The 24,428-nt window shown below is 39.9% G+C and overlaps 1 protein-coding gene across 1 annotated transcript in view; it reads right to left on the reverse strand.

Moving 5' to 3' along the window:
• The window catches only part of CFAP54 (cilia and flagella associated protein 54), a 360,163-nt gene that overhangs the window by 130,377 nt on the left and 205,358 nt on the right, over positions 1-24,428 (reverse strand). Inside the window, exons 49-51 of the mRNA XM_062202023.1 lie at positions 18,173-18,380; positions 12,128-12,207; positions 9,673-9,842 (exon numbers count right to left, since the gene is read on the reverse strand). Coding sequence (XP_062058007.1) covers positions 9,673-9,842; positions 12,128-12,207; positions 18,173-18,380 — 458 coding nt within the window. The remainder of the gene's footprint in view (positions 1-9,672; positions 9,843-12,127; positions 12,208-18,172; positions 18,381-24,428) is intronic.

A 24,428-nucleotide genomic window follows, 5' to 3' on the forward strand; every position in this document is an offset into this window, starting at 1 on the left:
CTCCATTAAAATTAACCCATTTTTAAAAACATAATTTGGCCGGCACCGTGGCTCAACAGGCTAATCCTCCGCCTAGCGGTGCCAGCACACCGGGTTCTAGTCCCGGTTGGGGTGCCGGATTCTGTCCCGGTTGCCCCTCTTCCAGGCCAGCTCTCTGCTGTGGCCCTGGAATGCAGTGGAGGATGGCCCAAGTGCTTGGGCCCTGCACCCCATGGGAGACCAGGAGAAGCACCTGGCTCCTGCCTTCAGATCAGCGTGGTGCGCCGGCCGCGGCGGCCATTGGAGGGTGAACCAACGGCAAAGGAAGACCTTTCTCTCTGTCTCTCTCTCTCACTGTCCACTCTGCCTGTCAAAAATTTAAAAAAATAAAAAAAAAACCATAATTTTTCAACTTTATTAAGTATAAAATGAAATAATGTTTTTGAGTCCCAAAATGTAACATGAAGAATTTACTACTCTTTCATTACCCTATCTCTTTTATATCTGTTTGGTTACTGTAGTCTGGGATATTTTTCCTATGTTAAAGTTTATTATTATCATTAATTCTATCAGCTTTTTCAGGAATCAGTCCTGACATCCATATCCACTTAATACAAATTTGCCTTTGTTCAGATTAGTACAAACAATTCCAGTGCCTACTACCAGCCATTTTTACAGAACTTCTTCATATCTGAGTTCTTAATTATGAGTTATCTCCTATCAGCTGGAGTAGTTCTTCAAGTCCCCACACAGATTGGGACACGTGCTCAGATTTCTGGATGGTGCCACACCCCCTAACTCGTTAAGTCCTTAGTAGAGTGGAAGGCCACATCTTCTTTCCTCTTCTTTCCTGGAGCACTGCTGCTCCTTGCTAGGGGTAAAGTGGACAGAGATTATCCCTTTTTCTTAGTCCATCTTCATCTGGGGCTACCATTTTTTTAAAAAAAGAAACCCCTTCTTCCTGTGAAAGTTTTATCACCCAAGGTTTTCAGTACTATTAAAGCTTTGTATTTTTCTGACTTCATGAGTCCTTTATGATTTTCAATGGAAAGTTGAAAGAGAAATAAACATGAAATATTATCCTGATGGTATCTCCAAGCAGAAACCTGCACCTTGCGCGTCACTTTAATTTGTAAGGGGATTGTTGGGGGTTTGGATGCGGTTTCTTCCCCAAACATTCATGTGCTGGAAGTACAGTCTGCAATGTGTTGGTATTCAAAGATAGTGAGGTCATTAAGAGGTGGAGCCCACTGCAAGGTGATGGGGCCCTGGAGGCATTGCCCTTGGAAGGGATTAAGCAGTTCTTGTGGGACTCTGCTTAGTCCTGCAAGAGTGGATTGTTACGAAAGAGCAGGCCTGGCCTCCCTGCTCCCCAGCTTCCTGTCTCACCAGGCCATCTCTCCCTCCTGCTCATGCTCCTGACACGACACCACCCATCACAATGTGACACAGCTAGGAGAACTTCAGCAGAGTTGGTGCTAGGCAGTTTGGACTTCCAGCTTCTAAAACTATGAGTTAAATATACTTCTTTTATGGTTAAACTATACCCAGCCTCAGGTATTTCATTACAGCAACAGAAAATGGACTAAAAAGAGGAATATTTTTCCATGTATTTATATACTAGTTACAATTTCCACTTTTGGATTAACTATTTGTGGTATTTGATCATTCATCAATAGTGTCTTTATAAATTTTATCAGTGACTTTACATGAAAATATGAACTATTTGCCATTTTTTACATATGTAGTTTTGTTTTTCTGTGTCTTATGGCTAAAAGCTTGCTGTTATACTTATAAAATTAAAATATTTTATTCATTAAATCAGTTGACATTTTTCTTTGGAATGAGTTCTGATTTTGTAAATCAGGCCCATTCTAGAAATTCAACTAATAATATTTTCTTCCACTTTAAAAAAGTTTTAAAGATGTATTTATTTATTTGAGAGGCAGAGTTACAGACAGTGAGAGGGAGAGACAGAGAGGTCTTCCATCTGCTGGTTCACTCCCCATTTGGCCACAACGTCTGGAACTGCACCAATCCGAAGCCAGGAGCCAGTATCTTCTTCTGGGTCTCCTACACAGGTGCAAGAGCCCAGGTGCTTGGGCCATCTTCTGCTGCTTTCCCAGAACAGAGCAGAGAACTGGATTGGAGGAGGAGCTGCTGGGACTCAAACCAGAGCCCATATGGGATGCCAGTGCCAGAGGCCAAAAATTAACCTACTGTACCACAGCGCCGGCCCCAAAAAAGTTTTAATTCATTTGAGAAAAATCTAAGTATTAAGAAATTCGTACAGTGGAGGTAGAGAGTTAAAATCCCACCTTTGCTGTTTATCAACTACATGACCTTGGGAACCCCGATAATCAACCCCAAACAGGAATATTGGGAATAACAGTGCAGAATTCATGAAACAGGACTACCTTTAGGACCAAATGAAGGTTTTGTTATTTCATTTGTTTGAAAATATGTAATGAGAAACTACTTGGGCAAGAAATAAATTTAGGGGCTATGGACACAGCAGTACAACAAAATGCCCTGCCCTAAAAAGTTTGACATTCCACTCAGAGTGGGGTGTGCTTAGCAAATCGGAGTACCTGGTAAATAGACGGCACATGATGCATGCTAGCTACCATCATTATTAGTGTATTGAGTTGGCCAGGAGAGATAAGGGATACCAAGCTGATATTTTTTCAGCATCCCAATCTTTTAGAAATTACTGAATTTTAAAACCCAAAGATTTTACCAAGTCATTAAAATAGCAGATGTATTTGTAGACTATGTTGTAAGGTACTGTTTGTGATTTTCCAAACAAACTACTTTTTATTTAAACTAAAACTGAAACTGAAACAAACAAAAAACAAGCAAGAAGGTACAGTTATTGTGGTGCAGTGTGTTAAGCTGCTGTTCGCAATGCAAACATGCTATATCAGAGTGCTAGGAGTCACTGTGCACTTACTCCCCATGTAGGATCTCTGTCCTTAATGTGTTGTACAATGTGAATTAATGCTATCACTTGTACTCAAACAGTATTTTACACTTTGTGTTTCGGTGTGGGCGCAAACTGTTGAAATCTTTACTTAATTTATGCTAAATTGATCTTCTATATATAAAGATAATTGAAAATGAATCTTGATAAGAATGGAATGAGAGAGGGAGTGGGAGATGGGTGGGAGGGAAGTTATGGGGGGCAAAAGCCATTGTAATCCATAAATTGTACTTTGGAAATCTATATTTATTAAATAAAAGTTTTTAAAAAAAGAGTGCCAGTTCAAGTCCAGGCTACTCTACTTTCAATCCAGCTTCCTGCTAATGTTCCTGGGAAAGCAGCAGAAGATGGTCCAAATATTTGGGCCCCTGCTACACACATGGTAGACCAAGATGGAAGTCATGGCTCCTAGTCTCAGCCTGACCCAGATCTGGCTGTTGCAGCCCACTGAGGAGTGAACCAGGGGATGGAACATCTCTTCCTCTCTGTCTCTCTGTCCTTTCAAATAAGTAAAAAGATAAATAAATGAATAAACAAATTTTTTTAAAAAGCAAAAAAAAAACCATAATAAAAATAATGCATATTCAGTGTGTATACAAGAATGAAGTTCCCTCTCTTCTAGCCAGCCTCCCTCAAGGCTACACACATTTCTGAGGCACTTCACTGCTGATAGCTTCAGATACTGGGACGTCATGACTACTAGAAGATTCTGGAAGAAAATGGTGCCAATTCCTTTCTTTTGATTCTGAAGTACAAATTCTTATTTCAAGAATATAAAAAATAATTTTGCTAACCCAGACATGTAATGTATAAAATATAGGACACACCAGTATGGTCTGTTCCACCTGGTACTGCTTAGTTGCTATCTTAACCCATTTTCTGTTGCATCACAAAACGTCTGAGACAGGGTAAGACATAAAGGTTACAGGAAGCAGGGAAGTCCAACAGCATGGAGACAGCTTCTAGAGAGGACCTGATACCGCATCACAGCATGGATGAAGGAGTCACACGGTCAGACAAAGCAAGCTTGCTGGGGTCCCTCTTCCTCTTCCTGCAAGCCACCCTCGTGACCTCATGCCATCCTAATTCCCTCTCAAAGGCTTTACCTCCAAATACCATTAGCATTTGCCTTTTAAGATTACATTTCTAATACATGGATTCTGGGAGATAAACATTCAAACCCTAGCAGTTATACAATGGAACGTTTGTAATTTCTCTACTACACTAGACAAACAGAAAGATGGGAAGTTTATTCACCATGCCCGTCTAAAATCCCAGAGGAAGGGAAGTTTCATGATGAGCCAAAATTAAAAGGCTCAAATGTTTTCCCATTTCAACAATAAATTAAATGCAAAAGAGAACAAAAAGAAACACATATTTTTCTGAGATGGGATTCTAAAAGAGAGAGGCAGCCCTAAAAAAAAAAAAAAAAAAAAAAGTAGGAATGCAGTGTGAATAACTTTGATGCCATTTATTTCTTATTAACATTCATGACAAAAATGGTCAGTTTGTTCTCATAAAAATCCATGCAGCTCACTCTACCTGTCACCCTAGGGAATGTGCCTTTCAATTTCCTTGACACATAATTTTATTAGAAGTATCATGAAATGTCAAGCTAGCCATCATTTGGAAAAGGGACTGTCCAACACTCTCAGCAGTGCCCACACAGAAGCTCGTGGGGGGTAAAGTTCACGAAAGAAAAACTCATTCATCTTGACAGTAGGCTTCCCCCAAATGACAACTCTGCTCCAAAAAGGCAGTAACATCAAAGTTTTTGCAGGTTTTATCCCAAGGGCCAGGTACATGTATTTAAAATAGGAGTGATTCTGATACATTGCACAGTATTTGCATACGTCTATCTGGTCTTCAAATTAAAGTTCTATTATGACAGTACTTTCTGTGACCATTTTATAATTTTTAGTTTCTCATTTCCTTCGTATTCTTTAAAAAAAGAAATTGCATCTCTCCTCCATAGCAAAAGAGTGTAAGACACATAGAGAGCTGGGGAGAGAATGATGGTAATTGACAAAAACCTATTTTCTAAGGCTGCTATTGCTCTCTGAGATATAGTTTGGAAGAAAAAAGAAAGTTCTATGGAAAATCATAAATTAAAAGTTTCTTCTTTCAGACTTAAGTGGAAAGATATGGTATCTTATTACGCTAAGCCTGTTATATTATCAATAAACCACCATTGTACTTACAGCTCAAAGATGGCTCTAATGTGAAAATACACCAAGCCAGTGGGTCTCAAATTTTTTTTATCTAAACACCCTTTATACCCTTAAAACTTATTGAGAATACCCAAAGAGCTCCATCATTTACTATATTAGAAATTAAATGGAGAAATGTGTAACTTCCTCAATATCTATTTTAAAATTAATGAGCTCATTTTTTGTTAACATAAATAGTATATTTTCATGCAAAACAACCGTTTCTTCCCCCAAAATAAGACTGTCATTTTTTTCTTTAAGGTCTGACTTATTAAGAGACAATCTGCTTAGTAACAACTTCTCATGTCTGCTTCTACATTCAGTCTTATGACATTCTGATTGAAGTACATGAAGACTAGGCCTCACACAATCATTGGAAATGAGAGAAGAATTTTAACAGCCTCTTCAAATAACCATGGATGATCTTCTTTGATACTGCATCAAAAGGTGACAATGTATAGATTCTTGAAAGTTTGTTGCAATGTAGAATATAATGCTATACATTGACAAACTTTTCCTATACTGTTATATTTAAAATGTCTCAGTCTATGTTGTTAACTGGGATTCTGTAACATCATGCAGGGGTCATGTGGAAAATATGACCTCCCTGAGTTATGTAAATTCCCTGAATGCTAAAACATTTCATTGCACAATATTTTTAAAATTATGGTTGCTAATATTAACACCAATCTCATCAGAAAAAAAATTTAAGGATAGAAAACTATCAAGTTCTTGATGGCAAATACAAATTATACAAAATTCTAATCTTCCTCTAAAAGTTCAAATTTTATCATTGGCAATAAATACTGTTAGTTCTTTTCCTAGAAGAGGCATGCTCATTTTTCTCAAGAAAATGTCCTACCAACTATAAGTCTGAATAGCCAGAATCTGTCAGTTGTTTTCTCAAATAAAATGAAAAAAAAAATGCATATTGTTCACCTCTCAGTTCAAGCATACATATGTTCTTCCTCAAGACAACCACCAGTTTTGACATGCAGCAGAGGTGCTTGGGTATAGTTCCCATTACTCCCAGAGAATACAAAAAATACATAAGGATGCTTCAAATTTTCATGGGAACAAGATGGAATTAAAAGGTAATGTAAGGACAGGCATTTGGCCTATTGGTTAAAATATCAGTGGTTAAGCAACCTTCATGAGATGCCTGTATTGCATATGGGACTACCTGGGTTCAGGTCCCAGCTCTGGTTCCCAATTCCAGCTTCCCTCTAAAGAAAACCCTGGGAGGAAACAGATTATGGCTTCCACACATCCCTACCACCCACACAACAGATCTGGATTGAGTTCCTAGCTCCCAGCTTCAGCCCATCCACAGCCCTACTCTTTGCAGGCATTTAGGGAGTGAACCAGTAGATGGGCACTCTCTCTGTCCCTCTAGCTCTAAAAAGAAATAAAGAGAGAAAGAAAGAAAGAGAGAGAGAGAGGGAGGGAGGGAGGGAAGGAAGGAAGGAAGGAAGGAAGGAAGAAAAAAAGGAAAAAAGAAAGAAAAGAAACTGTGAATCCTCCATAACCTTTTTGAGGCCACCTACTATGTCCAAAGACGAAGATGTGTAAATACAAGTTTCTATTGCTTCATCAAGGGCATTCTTCAATGAAGCTGGCTTTTATGTTTTTAATTACAAGTGTGCAGGGTTGTAGGGTATGCCAAGACTAGTTTGTTGCCATTACTTTGATTGATGATGAGGCACCAGAAGCTTTTCCTTGTTGCTTGTGCAGCATCAGCACAAATACCACAGTGAAGAAAGCCAACCATGTCTTAGTTTCATTATAAAAATTGTTCTAACCTCAAGGGAGTTCTTACTGTCCCCTCCCCAGCAGAAAGGGTCTCAGACACATCCCCCAAAATCTGAAGACTCCATTCTGAGAAATACTACTCCAAATAGATTTATGGATTTTCATTTACTGCTTAGAAACCATAAAGTTTATAAGTCCCCCAAATCCCACACTAATACAAAATCAGACTTAAATATGGTGGTGGAGTCTGATTTTGTATTAACGTGGGATTTGCTTATTCAAGGGGTAGTCTTCAGTCCATGTGTGCAACACACACACATCTAGAAGGCATAAAAAAGTTAATGGTCACATACTGAGGCTCTCCAGGAAGAGCTGGACCAGGCTCCCAAATAGGTTGGAAATGTCTTGAGAGGAAGGGAAAAGGGGACAGGCTTGGGTTCATCATGGGCGGTGGGTGGTACTGGAATGCAGGCTCCCATATGCCAGGACCTACATGATTTGCATGTCCCACCAGCATCAAAATAAGGGGCTTTTCCTGTCTGGGAGAGGAAGTGGTCCTGCCTAAAAGCTGCCAGCCCTTGAACATCAAAATGGAATCACCCTCTTTGCTAGAACCACCCAATTCAAAATTTACTCCTCTGCCTCCTCCCCCTACCTCTACTCCTGCTATTTTTATAGCACCTCACACTTTTGTCCACAGTATATAATCTACTTACTTCTTATAGTTCATTGTCAGCCCATTTATTATTTATTAGAACACAAATACGATTTTGTGGGCAAAATTTTTGCCTGTATTGTTATAGATTTTATTGACATTGCATACTTAAGTACTGGTACAGTGATACGTTTCAAGAGCTTAGAACAGTGTGTAGCATATTGTGTGTGTTCAAAATTATTGTTTGAATGAATTCTTGAATGGTAACAGAATATTGTGCATTACTAAACCAATCATTATGAACATGTCAGAGGACCTCATGATAGAAGTGCTTATTAAAAATGATATGAGAAACTCTTGAAATTATTTTCATATTATTAAACAAGAAAAAAATCACCATATAGTTTATTCTCTGCTACTCAATTATTTATACATCTATGAGCATATGGATACAAGAACTATATTCTATTTGTTTTTGTATCATCAGTGCCTAGATCAGAGCCTGGCAGTGAGGTGGTTAACAGATACTGGTTGAGTAAATAAATACATCAATGAACAAATTAACTGAAAAATCTCATTCTAACAACTGCTGCACATTTAATCAGCTACCTAAAAAAGTTTCTTAAGTAGTTCAGCACAAAATAGTTCATGAGCTGTCACTTTCTCATAATAGAGTTTGTCTTTAATATTTGCATTCTGTGTTTAAGGGGATAAAATACTCCATAGGTTATATTAGCCAAAAACTATAAGAAAGGGTTGGCATTGTGGCTTAGTGGGTTAAGCCACTGCCTGCAACGCCAGCATCCCATATTGGAGTGCTGGCCTGAGTCTCGGCTGTTCTACTTCTGACCCAGTTCTCTGCTAATTAACTTGGAAAAGCAGTGAAAGATGGCCCAAGTATTGGGCCCCTGACACCTCATGGGGAAACCCTGATGAAGTTCCTGGCTTCTGACTTCAGCCTGGTCCAGCTCTGACTGAAGCAGCCATTTGAGGAGTGAAATAGAAGAAATAAAATATCTTTCTCTCTGTCTTTCCCTTTCTCTGTGTCACTCTGCCTTTTAAATAAATAAAATAAATATTTTTTAAAAAGCTATATGGAGAGGCCAGCACTGTGGGGTAGTGGGTAAAGTCACTGACTAGCAGCATTCCATATGGGCACCATTCAAGTTCTGGCTGTTCTTTTTTTTTAAAAGAATTGTTTTATTTATTTGAAAGAGTACAGAGAGAGGTCTTCCATCTGCTGGTTCACTCCCCAGATGGCCACAATGGCTGGAGCTGCACCGATACTGAAGGCAGAAACCAGGAGCTTCTTCCTGGTCTCCCACACAGGTGCAGGGGTCCAAGGACTTGGGCCATCTTCTACTGCTTTCCCAGTTCATAAAAGAGAGCTGGATCAGAAGAGGAGCAGCTGGGACTAGAACAAGCACCATATGGGATGGTGGCACTTCAGGACAGGGCTTTAACCTGCTGTGCCACAGTGCCAGCCCCATGGCTATTCTATGTCTGATCTAGCTCCCTGCTAATGTGTCTGGTAAAGCAGCAGAAGATGGCCCAGGTACTTGGGCCCCTGGACCTACATGGGCTTTGGCCTGGTTCATCCCTGAGCATTGTGGCCACTTGGAGAGTAAACCAGTGGGTGGAAGAGAGATCTCTCTCTCTCTTTCTTTCTCTCTCTCTCCCTTTCTCTCTCCTCTCTTCCCTCTCTCTCTCTCCCTTTCTCTCTCTCTGCTTCTGCCTCTCTGTAATTTTTTCAAATAAATAAATCTTTTTTCAAAAAAAGTCATATGGAATTTAGGCTTAGTCTTTTTAAAAATAAATTAATAGGGATATCAAAGCACTGTTAATTTATTCATTCCATATACAACATTAAGCATCCTAACAATGGGCCTTAATAGAGTAATTACTTTGCAAAGAGTTGTAGTTTTACATGTTATAATGTACAAAAATCCCGAATGATAAAAAGCAAATACACTCTACACAGATAGGCATTTCTAAAACTTGCACAACATTTTATGATATGTGTTTAACAAATACATATAACCAGGCAGAAACTCTCCTTTCATGTACACCTATCCTGGGCAGAAGAGGCTCACCTGTATGCTGCTCGGTGTTTCTGGAGGGCAGCTGCAGCCAGCTGGAGCCTGGCTGCCACCACGACCTCCAGTTCCCCGGCTGAACACTGGGAGAGGTTCTTGCGGCCTGCTTGCTCCATTTCTGACACCAGCAAATTGAGCCTGTCTTCAGCTTCATTCAGCAGAATTGCCTAAAGAAAAAAAATCCCACACAATCATGCAAGTTCAGAAACAATACAAATAATGTCTCAGGCTTATTTATCAAATTTGTTCATGTACTGAAAAGTCACAATGAATGGGAGACCAGAAAAGAATTCTGCCCTAATCATCAAAGAAATTCAGCAACAGAAAATGAAATGGAAAGCAATAGCCAGGGTAAGCATGTGCACACAGAAGGCGTCCTTTATGGTGTAGATATCCAGTGCTCTTTACTTGTAGTCGTTGAGTTCTACAACATTTGCCACAAACACTGATAAGTGAATACTGAGCTGCTGCTTCTAGGAGAAATACAGACATAGGTTCCTGCAAACCTCCAGTCACAATATTTTCATCAACTGATCAACATCTTACCTTATTCAATGTGTGGTTATATTTAAGGACACATTATGTAAGACTGATTCATTAACCTTATACACACAGCCAGCAGCACTATAACTCATGCCTGAAGAAAGCATATCTGACATACACATTTTCTCCATAAGGCACATCACAGCTTGTCAACACTCTGCTTGGGGACATTTAAAATAATGAAATCACAACAAAAATATACCAAAATATGGAAGTTACAGTCCCGGATGAGCATCCCTAATTTGAAAGCCTGGAATGCAAAATGCTCTCCATTGAAGAATTCAGAGGATTTCAGATTTCAGGTTTCAGATTTTTAGATTAAGGATTCAACCAGTACAGTCTATGTAAATATTCTCAAATCCAAAAAACTTCAAAATCTGAAACACTTCTGGTCCCAAACATTTTATATAAGGGATACTCAACTTCTACTAAACAGCCATGAAATGGGCACTTGCATACAAAACCTGAAACAAAAAGTCAGAGTGTTGCTTTTATAATACACATGTTGGGCAACTCTAATTTTCCTATGCTTGAATCTACAGATGATCAAAAAAAAAGTCAAGAGTATTGACTTTGAGCTTATAAATAAATTTTAGTGGGTAGGCAAATTAACAAACAAAAGCCATGAATAATGAGGACCCACTGTATTTCAAGAAAACAATGGTCACCTAACTATTAACATGAAGATAATGAGACTTTTACAGTAGCTAATCAATAGTAAATAGCAACCTATCATGGCAGAAGATGAAAGAACCAACCAATCACTTGAGCAACAGGTTTGTAAAAAACTTGTACAGAGAAGTAAATATTATATAAATACCATAATGAGCCACATAAGAATGTTTCCATCAACTACCGCCCACATATACGATGGTGGACCCATAAGATTATATTGCCAGATGATGTCATAAACATCTGACTTTGTGTAAGTGTGCTCTGCTTACATGAGGATGAAGTCTCCTAATGATGCATTTCTCAGAGTGTGTCCCTGTCACTAAATGACACATGACTGTAGTAGGACAATTTAGCACTAGGGTTAAGAACACAGATATCTGGGCCGGTGCCACGGCTCACTAGGCTAATCCTCCACCTGTGGCGCCGATACTCTGGGGTCTAGTCCCAGTTGGGGCACCAGTTCTATCCTGGTTGCTCCTCTTCCAGTCCAGCTCTCTGCTGTGGCCCAGGAAGGCAGTGGAGGATGGCCCAAATGCTTGGGCCCTGTACCCGCATGGGAGACCGGGAGGAAGCACCTGGCTTTGGATTGGCGCGGCACGTCGGCCATAGTGGCCATTTTGGGGGTGAACCAACGGAAGGAAGACCTTTCTCTCTGTCTTTCTCACTGTCTAACTCTGCCTGTCAAAAAATAAATAAAGAAAGAAAGAACACAGATATCTGAACCAAAAAGACATAGCTCTTACTCCCAGATTGTTATTTTACTACTTGCATGATGTTAGTGAATTGCATATACTGAGTAAGCCTTGATTTTCTCATAATTCAACATGGCATAATTAAAAAATGAATAATATCTATACCATAGAGTTGTGAAAACTAAATAACCATGAAAAATGCCTGTCATGTAGTAAGCCACTGAATAAATGGTAACTGCTGTTGTCGCTGTTGTCATCATTGTTATTATTAGGAAGTGAGAAACAGGGCATGGAATGCTCAAATCCCATCAAACAATAAACATCATTTTGGTAGCTACTAAATTGGGTTTCAAAAGCAGAACCTGAGCCTGGGTATCTACTTTTCTCATGGGGAGTAGACTCCATTTGTAGCCTCAATCCATGTTGAGGAAACAAACAAAAACAGCTACTTGATCTCGCTAGAACAAGCATAATCCCGGCAGTGGGCCTGCCAAAGCTTAGTACATTTTGGTCACTGGGATTTGAAAAAAATCCATACTTACCTTTAGTGTGCTAAGAGTCAATTCATCTTTAATTTTCATAAGTTGACAAGATGAGCCTCCATCCTCCCTTGAGGATAACTCTGTAAAGACACAAACAACATTTTGAAAGGACAAAGGATAATTGTTTAAACATTAATTGTAATTTTTAAAACCCATCACCCATGAAGAAACTACCAATTAACTTATTAACAAACAGCAACCATGATGATCATTAGAAATAGACTTTTTTTTTTTTTTTTTTGACAGGCAGAGTGGACAGTGAGAGAGAGACAGAGAGAGACAGAGAGAAAGGTCTTCCTTTGCCATTGGTTCACCCTTCAATGGCCACCGCAGCCAGAGCACCGCACTGATTCGAAGCCAGGAGCCAGGTGCTTCTCCTGGTCTCCCATGGGGTACAGGGCCCAAGCACTTGGGCCATCCTCCACTGCATTCCCTGGCCATAGCAGAGAGCTGACCTGGAAGAGGGGCAACTGGGTCAGAATCCGGCGCCCCGACTGGGAGTAGAACCCGGTGTGCCAGTGCTGCAGGCAGAGGATTAGCCTATTGAGGCGTGGTGCCGGCCAGAAATAGATTCCTATATCAAATAGTCCCCCAATACCATATTAGAGGATTGAGGTTGATTCTTAAACCAGAAAATTCTGCGAGGACCTTTTCCATAACTAACAGTGTTGTGCAGGTTATCAGCTGCTCAAAGTATGCTTAGTCATGCAGATTTCAATAAGATCTTACATCAGGGCTGCTGATATGCACAAGCTTCTCATTCTACCAGCAGAGACGAAACCATCTGAAATAGCAAATTCCACAATGCTGAATATCTATTTCATAGTCACACCTAGAGTCTGACACCTGCCTTATTCCATCTGAAGCAGGGAAAAGTCAAAGAATTGAGGTCATGGTCTTTTCCTGCTTTAGTCAACCTGGCTTGTAGACTACAGGAGAAAGAAAATAACCACAAATCATTTGACTAGAAAATACTGCAAAAAAATGCACATCTAAAGAAATTAAGTTTGTCAGATGGGAAGGAGAATGTAGAACAACATGGAACTGAATGCCCCTAACTTTGTCTCCTTTTGCAACCCCAACCTACCCAGCCAGTCTCCTGAATCAGGAAGCTCTCTATATTTAGGCATCAGCTGAGGATGAACTTGGGCTTTTGGACAGGGCCAGTAGGAAAAAGTGAGAAAGAGAGAGAAAACAGAGAAAGTAAGTGCCTGGATATGGGTTATGGAAGAATTCTGGATTGAGTATTAGAAACATCAGAGATTCAAGGTAGAGTTTGAACCACAAAACAGCATGGATCTAAGTTTGATAAATTTGCATGGGTCCGCCATGAGTGTTCCTGTCAAAGAGCTGGACAGGAAAGCCATCCAGAGGCACCCACCAGGTTTTCACTGTTACTTTGCCCTGCCATCCTTCTACTCCTCCTTATCTAGCTTTAGTACTTACTCCATCATTATAATCACTCCCTTGCCAACATCATCAATACCCTCTCTACCTCTCCTTTGTAACACCTGCTCGGTGAAACACCAAGCACCACTAAATCTAACTCTCTGCCTAACCCACATTTATATCCTTGAATTTTAATGTGGCTGGGGAAAGAACCATGCCAACTTTTCTCACTTTAAATTCACACCAGGAAGCCAAAAATGCCCTCAGAGCTGTCCTGCAGTCCTGCTTCAATTCCCTAGTCCATCTGTCCATCTATACTCCCAGGTGGCTACTTCATCCATCTCTTCTTCCCCTTAAATTTCCAACACTTCCTCCCTCATTCGCACTCTCAGTTGATAGTCTTGTCTTCCATTCCAATGAAGACAGAAGACATTAGCAAATGACTTACACAAATTCTCACATCTGTTCATTCATTGGCAAGTGAACCAATGCTACATATCCTTGACATTTCAATTTGTCATATGGATGAACTTCATGCCCCATGTAGGGCCAAACCCTCCACTTCTGCACTACTTCTTACCCCATCTTGCCTACTCAGGGTCATCATGTTAGATATCCCCCCACTACGCCTGCACCATCATTTTCTCCACACTTCCACTGAATCGCCCCCAGCAACAGGGAGACAGCTACTTCTTCAGTTCTAAAAAAACTTCTTCTGTGGCCTTTAGCAGCCTCCTGCTTGATTTCCTCACTTCATGGCAAAACACCTCAGGGATTATATCCATTCACTCCAAGTCTTCTTTGCCCGTTCTGCCTTGTTCCCATCCAAGTAAGTGCTGATTCAATAACATGTATCTTCTATATTCTCCAATGAAACACTTTTTGATAAGTCCAACCTCCACCCTACTTCATCTACTGACTCAATTGAATCAACTGACCAGTCTGTCAACAACTGGCTCACTCATCCCTTTTCAGCCTCCTTAGCAGATTCTTCCTCATTTATTTGACCTTTTCCTAGTGGTGATCCCAAACATTTACTTGTTTCTTCTCTTCTTGGCCCACACTCACTCCCCTGGAATTCATTCGTGTTCTTAGACATTTAAAATACCACCTAGGGATAACAATTTGGAAACATTTGTCCAAAATGAACTTCTCTCCTAAAATCCAGAATCATACATCAAACCAATTATTCTTTTCTTTCACTCAGATGTGTAAGTGGAAGCTCAAACTTAACATGTCCAAAAGTGAACTCTTGGTCTTCCTCTTCCAAATCTTTCTGAATCTACTTTCAAGATATACCCAGAATCTAGCTACTTCTTATCATCCTCACTGATCTACTACTGTGGAGGTCATTATAAGCTAATACTTAAATTATTTAATAGCCTTCCAAAAAGAAATAAGATTATGTTATTATACTTATTCTCCTTTGTACTTCTCATAACTCCATGGTTTAGCCTAATCTCAATATAGAAGCCAGAGTTATGCTTTAAAAACTTACAGTTATCTTTCTTGAAACTTTCCAGTGGTTTTCCAATTAAAGCAGAATAAAGTCAAATTCTCTACCTTGACCTTCAAAGCCTTCCACAATCAGTCCATTATCTGACTTAATCTCCTACAACTTTCACTTTCATTCATTTTGCTCCAGTCACAATGGGCTCTAGCTGTTCCTCAAGCAGGGGAGATACAGCCCTATCTCAGAGTTTATTTGCATTTGCTGTTCCCTTTATCTGGAATGCTCTTTTATCACAAATTCACAAAATCTTATAACCATACTGAATATATCCTCCATTTTTCTTTTCCCATTCCAACTTTGTGCTTGTGCTCAGAATGTTTATTTAAGCAGATGGAGATCTAAAATCTTCTGAAGCTGACTGCAGGGAGAGGACTAGAAAAGCAGACCTCGAATAAGGGAGGGACTCACCTCCACCAGCCAAACAACAGTCATATTTGATATCAAAGAAGCTTCTACTTAAGTGGCCTCAGCTCAGACCCTAGAGTCTGTTTGACTACCTGCCCCAACTTCCCATTTTCCATTATAAGTTCTCTGCCTAATTTGCAAATTGGGGAGAGCATATTTGAGACCAAAGAGTATGCTCTTCCCTCAAGTGGTCCCTTCAATAACCCTGTTTCCTCTTCTCTCTGGGTAAGTTGACTGTCCAGAGTCAAGCAGCACAGGGCGAATTTTAACCAGTAAGTCTTCTCCCTGAAGCAGTGCTTTGAATGCTGGATACTGTCAGGCCTCAGTCTTCTAGCCTCCCTCCCTCAGCTTAAGTCACATCCTAAGGTGATGGGATGGCCAACATTGTCTCAAAGGATTTCGGGTAAGAGAATCCCAGGAGATCTAGGTAGGGGAATTCCAGATCTTGAATAGAAAGTAACTACCACCTGCCTATACCCTCTAGACTGACTGAACCCCCCAAAAAATTCCTTGAAGACTAGTGCATTGCTGACTAATCAAGAACTTGAACACAAGCTGACTATGGAGCCAGACCAAATAACCACTGTGACTTCCAACCAGCCCCTATCATCTGGCCAGAGGCTAATATGCAGCTGACCCTATCCTTTGTTCTTATTCCTGCATCCCCCTTCCTTGTACTCATCTTAAAAACCCCAAAGTACCCTGATTTTGGGGGATGGTAGTTCTCTTCACATCTATCAATGGATTAAACTTTCTTTTTCCTATACTGTCAAATTTTTCCGTGTTATTTTGATTTGGCACCATGAACAGGGACAGAGCTTGTGGTAACATCCACTCTCCTTTTTTAAACTTTTGTCCAAATTTCATCCTATTAGGAAGGCTTTTTCTTTTCAACAATATTTTAAATTATAATCCACTCCTATATTCTCTAACTTTTTTATGCTGTCTAAAACACTTGTTACCAGGTAACCCATAATGCAATTATTCATTTGATTTATTGTCTTCTTGCTGTCAGAATAATATGTTTCAAGACAGTATTTCTAAATTAACTATTTTAATGACAAAGGAAGCCAGGGAAATCTGGTCCAGAATAGAGAACCAAGAATCACATCCTAGAATATGTGAGAATTTATTACTCAATGAAATTCTTATTTCAGCTGGGAAAGGATGGAATTTTTTAAAATGAATGGTAATGATACAACTGTCTATTCATATAAACTTCCAAAGGATATAATCTTATGGAAAATGTCTACAGTAGGTCTGAAATGTAATCAGTAAGGATAAGCAAAAATTGAGAGAGGGAAGAAGGGAGGGAAGTATGGTTATTCTTCTTAGAATTATATTTATGGAATACATGAAACCTGTTCTCTTTATATTAATACAAATTTTTAAAAGGAAATAATAAATGTGTGGGTAAATAGAAACAAATATCAAATATAAAATAAAAAGTATAAACTGTTTAAATAGGTTAAAAAAGATAAAAACTAAAACCTGAATCAATTAAATATTTTAAGAATAAGGAGATGATCAAGACAAAGTGACCTTAAATGGTAAAAATACTAATTAGCCTTACATTTTGAGTCAAATATGACATACCAATTCCATTCCTAGATATGCAGAAACTGTAACACATAAGCACTTGGAGACATGTACAAGTATGCTTCTAGTAATTTTTTCTTAGTTAAAATACTGGAAAACATCTTGAATGATTATTAGTACAATAAGTAATTGTAAAATGTAATATTCTGTGGCAGTGAAAATTAAGAAATTATGATTATGGACATAAATATAGATAATTCTTAAGAACATATTATTCTTGGGAATCAACCTCTGGCATGACAACATGAGGAGTTCTAAAAATGACTCCATGGAGGAACTGGTGAAAATTATTTACACAACAAATTATTAAAAATCTAATCAATCGGCCAGTGCCGTGGCTCAATAGGCTAATCCTCCGCCTGCAGCGCTGGCACACCCGGTTCTAGACGTGGTTGGGGCGTCAGATTCTGTCCCGGTTGCCCCTCTTCCAGGCCAGCTCTCTGCTGTGGCCCGGGAGGGCAGTGGAGGATGGCCCAAGTGCTTGGGCCCTGCACCCCATGGGAGACCAGGAGAAGCACCTGGCTCCTGGCTTCGGAACAGCGTGGTGTGCCAGCCACAGTGCGCTGGCCACGGCGGCCACTGGAGGGTGAACCAACGGCAAAGGAAGACCTTTCTCTCTGTCTCTCTCTCTGACTGTCCACTCTGCCTGTAAAAAAAAAAAAAAAATCTAGTCAATCAAAACTACTAAAATTTGGTAGGAACAGCACAAGTCTGTCATGTGTGGAAGAAGATAATTACTTCCCCTTCCCCTGCCAGCTCAGTGAGGCAGAAACACCACTCCAGATGGGTGCAGCCAAGATAGACTTGTCTTGCTCAAGCTCCCGGTTGAAGGGCTATCTTCCTAGAAGGGGAAGAACTTCTCATACTGCTTTCAGGAATAGACTGAGCTCTTGGTAAGAGCAACTGAGAAGCAGGGTATAGTGTCCTTCATCCATACCATACCCACTGGTGGAAGAATATGGGGGGATATGTACATGCATGTGCCCAGACATGAGTACATATCTGTGTCATTATATAAGCTTAGGAAAAAATATGGGAGAATATATATTAGATCATTCATAAGTACTAGTGGAGTTTGAAAGGGGAGGAGTTGGAAAATGGAGGAAAAAGGAAAACAACAAAAAAAAGGAAACAAGTACCTTTTGAGTTTGGGAGATTTACTTTGCTCTTCTCGGCAGTAAGTCCACGGTATAGCACCTTCACTGAAGTTTCTGGGATACAATTTATTGTTGCAGCCACACTTATAAAAAAGTATGCCTTAACAAAATAAAACTTATTTAAGAGATGTTGTTGGCCAACTGAAACCAGAATTACAGGGAAGCCTTTATTTATTAATTCTTCAAGTGCCTAAAATTTTTTTAAAAGGGAAAAAAGCAAATTAGTAAAATATTTTTTCAGACATTATATTGTGTTATAGGTTATATTGCATTGTCTTAAACTCCCCATTTAGTGTTGGAGGAAGGAATACAGGAATAGATGTGGGGTTCCATAAATGGCAGGCTTATTAAGACAGACATGTACTTGTCAGAACCATACAAGCTGTTCAACAATGCTTCTGTCACTCCTACCAATTTCTGACCTGCACCACATGTGGCTATCCTTGTCACATAACCAGAGTGAACATGATGTTCACAGTGAGGAAAAGGCTACCCTACCAAAACAGAAACTGTGAAAGCTCATCGGCCTACACATAGGCTGGTGCTTCTGCGTGAGTAAACTAGAGCTACTAAGATGTACTCAGGGAAAGAATGGATGGACAAGTAATCCCCCTACCCAGTTTACTGTCCAAGATCATGCACTAGAACCCTTCCTTGCATACACCTTCAACAACCTGGTCCCTCTCCCATGCATACACACTTCCTTGGCCAAATGACAACTCCAACTCTGATCTGACATTCAACTCCAAGCCTTCTTAGGGTCTACAGTTGAAGAGGGCCAGAGAAAATCACACAACCATATAAGCACCCAACTTTAAGTACCCAACCAAAACCTCAATGCTGCCTGGTAATCATCCTATGCATTGCCAATCCACTCACTCTTTTTCTCTCATAAGCAAAACCACTTCATATCCTTCTCTCTTTTAAATTCATGCCCCCCTTCTCTATGCCCCTCCTCACCTAAAAACATTCCTCACTCCTGAGAAAACTGAAGCACAGTAGAGCATCCATAGGCCCCTCTGCTCCATTTACTTCAACTATGGGACCATCTTTACCCCCTGTCCTCCTGCCACCCTCCCACACATACACCTCTGCCTTTCTTCATACTCCCTAAGGCTAGTGGTACCACTTAGGCCATCAATCCTGACCACATTAGCTTACTTACTTACTGAATTACTTACTCCTACATCTCAAACTCCTCCCTACAGAGATTTTCCTATCAGCACACAGCCATGATCTCACTTCTTCCATCTTAAAAAAGCCAAAACTCTTTACCCCAATTTGCTTTCTAACTACTACCCAAATTTTCTGTTCCCCTTTACAGAAACACTCTAAAGAGTTGTCAATAATCAGATCTCTCGCTTTTCATTAACTTCTAAATCTATTCCATTCCTATATCTAAACTCTTTGGTCAAGGTAACCAGTGGCCAACACTTAGCTAAATCCAATGGTCAATGGTCAATTCTTACTCCTCATATGCCATGTTACTTCCATGTTACATGCCACTTAAGCTGTCATTTACTATCAATTGTAAAATGCATAATGATTTCAGAAATGTTAAATGTGAAAAAAAAATTCATGTTTAAAACCAATGAATTACGGTACTAGAATATCAGCAAATCTGACACTGCTGATCACCTTCCCCTTCTGAAAATGCTTTCTTCTCTGGGCTTTCAAACCACCACATTCCTGTGGTTTCCTCCTTATCCTACCAGCCACCCCGTTTCAGTCTGTTTTGTTGATTTCTCCTCTTCTCCTGTCCTTTCAATACTGGAATGTACCAGGACTCAATATTCCTTCTCTTTACTTCCTTCCCTTTAGATGATTTTAATCAGGCTCATGGTTTGAATTCCACCCAGAGGCTGATGGAACCACAAGATTTTCCTATCTCAACCACTCTGCTTAACTCAAGATCAATAGAATCAACTTCTGACTCCACTCAGATGTCTAACAGTCATCTCAACATGTCCACATGTCCAAAATTACATTCCAAGTCTTGCGCTGCACCATCAAAACCCCCTAGACACACACACACACAAACACACACACATACACTATATGGACTGAGAATTTTGTTACATTGTTGATTGACTGATGTGTTGGATTGACACCTCCAGAATAGCACCTGGCACACAGATCAGCTACACTGATACAGTGATTTCTTTAAAAACATAAGTAGATCAGGCCAAACTACTCAAAACTCTCCAACAGCTTTCCATTTTGCTCAGATAAGAGCTGATGTTATAATGGAGCTCAAAGGCTCTTCTGAATTTGACCTCTCTTACTTTATCTCCTACTGCTCTCTCATCACTTAGCTCTAGCCTCACTGGCTAAGGCATCCCTCACCAAGCTAGGCAATCTTGCTTCCGAGTGTTTGCAACTGCTGTCCCTCTTTTTAGATTTTCTCTCCAGATTTCAAACAACTTGCACCTTTACCTATTACACATCTGTTCAGAGAAGTGACCTCAGTGAAGATTAATCTGATCACCCCATTTAAATTACAATCTTCTCCCTTTGGGCTCTGTGCTGTGGTGTAGTGGGTTTGGCCTCTGCCTACAGCACAGGCATCCCACATGTATGCCAGTTCGAGTCCCAGCTGCTCTACTTCCAATCCAGCTCCCTGTTGTGGCCCAGGAAGGCAGTGGAAAATGGCCCAGGCACTTGGGCTCCTGCACCCACTGGGTTATCTGGAAGAAGCTCCTGGCTCCTGGCTTTGGATTGGCACAGCTCTGGTCATTGTGGCCATCTGGGGAGTGAACCAGCAGATGCAATATCTCGCTCTGTCTCTCCCTCTCTGTAACTCTGCCTCTCAAACAAGTAAGTAAATCTTTAAAAAAAAATTACAAATCCCCACTGGACCCATGCTTCCAAACCCCTTTATGCACTGTTGGGTTTATTTTTTCTCATGGCCTAGTTTTCCTTCTAACATACTATATAATTTACTTGCTTATAATGTATATTTATATATCATATTTATTACTAGACCTATCCAGTAAAATATAAGGTCCATGAGACCTTGGAGGTTTTCTGTGTAACTGATTCAGTATGGGCTAAACAGGGAGTTAGTGAGGCACAAAGGAGCTAAGAGGCTTTCGGCAGCCTTTGCACCTTAGCTGTGCATTAGTAAAAATCTCCACCTCTTTACATTTCAATTCAGCACACCCACCTTCCCCTGATGCACCTGAGCCTCCTCCACCATGAAGAACACACCATGGTAATACCGTGAATCTTTCCCAGAGATCATCACACATACCCTGAACCTCACCCAAACTCCACCCTGTTGTATATTCAATTAGGGAACTACCAGCTAACCAATAAAGGAGGATATTGGTGTGCCTCCAGTTTTCCTCATGGCATGCAGCTCTTCTCATGAGGCTGTTCACATTCACTTCGGAATCTATACTATCTCTTTAATCTCCTTTATTAATACTGCTCCCATTTCTGCACTTTATCTATGTCTGTTTTGAATTTTTCTCTTACGTGGAGACAAAAAACTTGGAATAAATACAGCTGGGGACCCCATTTCCCACAAAAGACTGCTTGATTTATCTGAATGAAAGCATCAGAGAATCAGAGAAGCGGCACGGACATAACAGATTTTTAATAAATACTTGTTTAATTAACATAAAAAGTAGATGATAAGAAACAATGAACTGATCAGCTCTTGTCCTGACTTTAGATGTACAATGTAATACTTTATCCTTTTTAGTATGTGTTGTTGTTGTTGTTGTTCTAGTGCTAGTGGTTGTACTCTGTAATTAACACACAATTATTCTTAGGTGTTTAAATTTTAACTGAAAAGTGATCCCTGTTAAATTTAAGAGTGGAAAAAGAGAGGGAGGAGATGTACAATTTGGAAGATGCTCAATCTGACTTGCCGCAAATGGTGGAGTTAGAAATGTGCCAGGGGATTCAAACACAATCCCATCAAGATGGCATGTACCAATGCCATCGCACTAGTCCAAGTGATCAATTTCAGCTCACAATTGATGGCTCTGATAGGTCTAAGAGTCAAAGGGATCACACAAACAAGACAAGTGTCTGCTAATACTAACTGATAGAATCAAAAAGGGAGAGAAAGATCCAACATGGGAAGCGGGATACACAGCAGACTCGTAGAATGGCAGATGTCCTAAGCAACACTCTGGCCTCAGAATCAACCCTCAAGGCATTCGGATCTGGCTGAAGAGCCCATGAGAGTATAGTAGGCATGGAAAGCCAAGATACCATGGGAAAAAAAAAAAGACCTAAATGAAAGATCTCTGTGAGTGAGATCCCAGTGGAAAGAACGGGGCCATCAAAGAAGGAGGTACCTTTCTCCGAAGGGAGGAGAGAACTTCCACTTTGACTATGACCCTATCGTAATAAGATTAAAGTCAGCGAACTCTAAAGGCTTCCATAGCCATGGCAACTCATGACTAGAGCCTAGGGAGATTACTGACGTCATGAACAGGAGTGTCAAATTGTTAAGTCAGCAACAGGAGTCACTGTGTACTTACACCCCATGTGGGATCTGTCCTTAATGTGTTGTCTAATGTGAAGTGATGCTATAACTAGTACTGAAACAGTATTTTTATACTTTGTGTTTCTGTGTGGGTACAAACTGATGAGGTCTTCACTAATTATATACTGAATTGATCTTCTGTATATAAAGAGAATTGGAAATGAAAAAAACAACCTGGTGTTAAATTGGAAATGGCATAGAAAATTAATTAATTTTTTTTAAAAAAACTATTATGTAGTATCTCTGTCTTTAATGTGCTGTACATTGTTATTTAATGCTATAATTAGTACTCCAATGGTAGTTTTTTTCACTTTGTGTTGCTATATGGGCAAACTGTTGAAATCTTTACCTAATATGTACTAAACTGATCTTCTGTATATAAAGAGAATTGAAAATGAATCTTTATGTGAATGGAAGGGGAAAGGGAGTGGGAGGGGGGAGGGTTGCGGGTAGGAGGGAAGTTATGGGAGGGGGGAAGCCATTGTAACCCATAAGCTGTACTTTGGAAATTTATATTCATTAAATAAAAGTTAAAAAAAAAAGTAGATGATAGGGTTATCTACTTTAGAAAACAGAGAAATTGTATGGCTTATGTAAACAAAAAAGCAAAGTTTCATTTTTGGGGTGAGTTTGAAGCAATGGTGGCATTGGGAAGGTCTGTGGCCATTGTTTATTTCCTTATTTCAACCTCTTCTAGGAGGTAGAAACCAAGAATGCAGGAGAGCTGCACCTGAAGCAGCCAGAGAGCCTGAGCTACAGCCAAACTGTTGTACTGGGAAAATGGTTGGTCTCCTCCATTTGGAGAAGCAATTTCTGATTGGTTGGGGGTGAGGGACAAAGAAAACATTTCTCTTCATCCTCCACTGCAAATGTGATTTAATGAGCCTTGACAATTACACACAAACACTTGAGGATCAAAAGAAGATTAATTAGTAATGCTATTTAATGCACTGTCCTCTCCCTCTATGCAGAAAATACAAAGTGTAATCTGAAGGGTCTTAAGAAGACCAACAGTACTGTTTTAATTAATTAGCTAATTGGAATTGGGTTTCCATTATACTGTCAGTCCCTTCTTGTATTAAAAAGAAATGATCAAACAGACATTCGTTTTACATCAAAAATCACTCTTTAAGGAAATTTTTTTAGAAAACCTTGGCATTTGTGACTGGAAAGAAATAAGTACTCTTAAAAACAACCCCAAGGTCTTGGACACCAAAATGAAGTATGAATATGTGTTTGTATCTTCCTAATACTGCTTCTCAAACTGAGCACCTGCCTCTAATGCCTTATAGATTTTAAAAAGTCCCCTATATCTCCTCCTTGGCTTACAGCTCCTCTGTGAAGATGAATTCAGTAATTTACAGGAGTGACACAAAGAGAACCCTGAATCATAAAGACTCAAATTGCCCCTAGATGTAGAATGGTGAACATCTCAATGTAAGCCCCTAATCTCAGTGCTTTACAGGAACTCACAGGCCCTGATCAAACAAAGTATACCCAAGCTACTCTCAGACCTGGACAGAGTGAAAACCACCTTTGCCATTCCAAAGGAAACAAATGGTTCCTAACACTGATCAATCAAAGGAAGGCCACATGTACTGTTGGCCAACCAGAGATCGATATGCAAGCCGATCAAACACTTCTCATGCCCAGTTGTGACCTATACAGTTCATTGACTATAAACACTTAGGGAGTCTGGAATTGAAATTAGCTGCCTGACTTCTTGCTCTGTAC

The sequence above is a fragment of the Lepus europaeus genome, chromosome 10 (assembly GCF_033115175.1).
Source record: "Lepus europaeus isolate LE1 chromosome 10, mLepTim1.pri, whole genome shotgun sequence".
In the NCBI taxonomy this organism is placed as follows: Eukaryota; Metazoa; Chordata; class Mammalia; order Lagomorpha; family Leporidae; genus Lepus; species Lepus europaeus.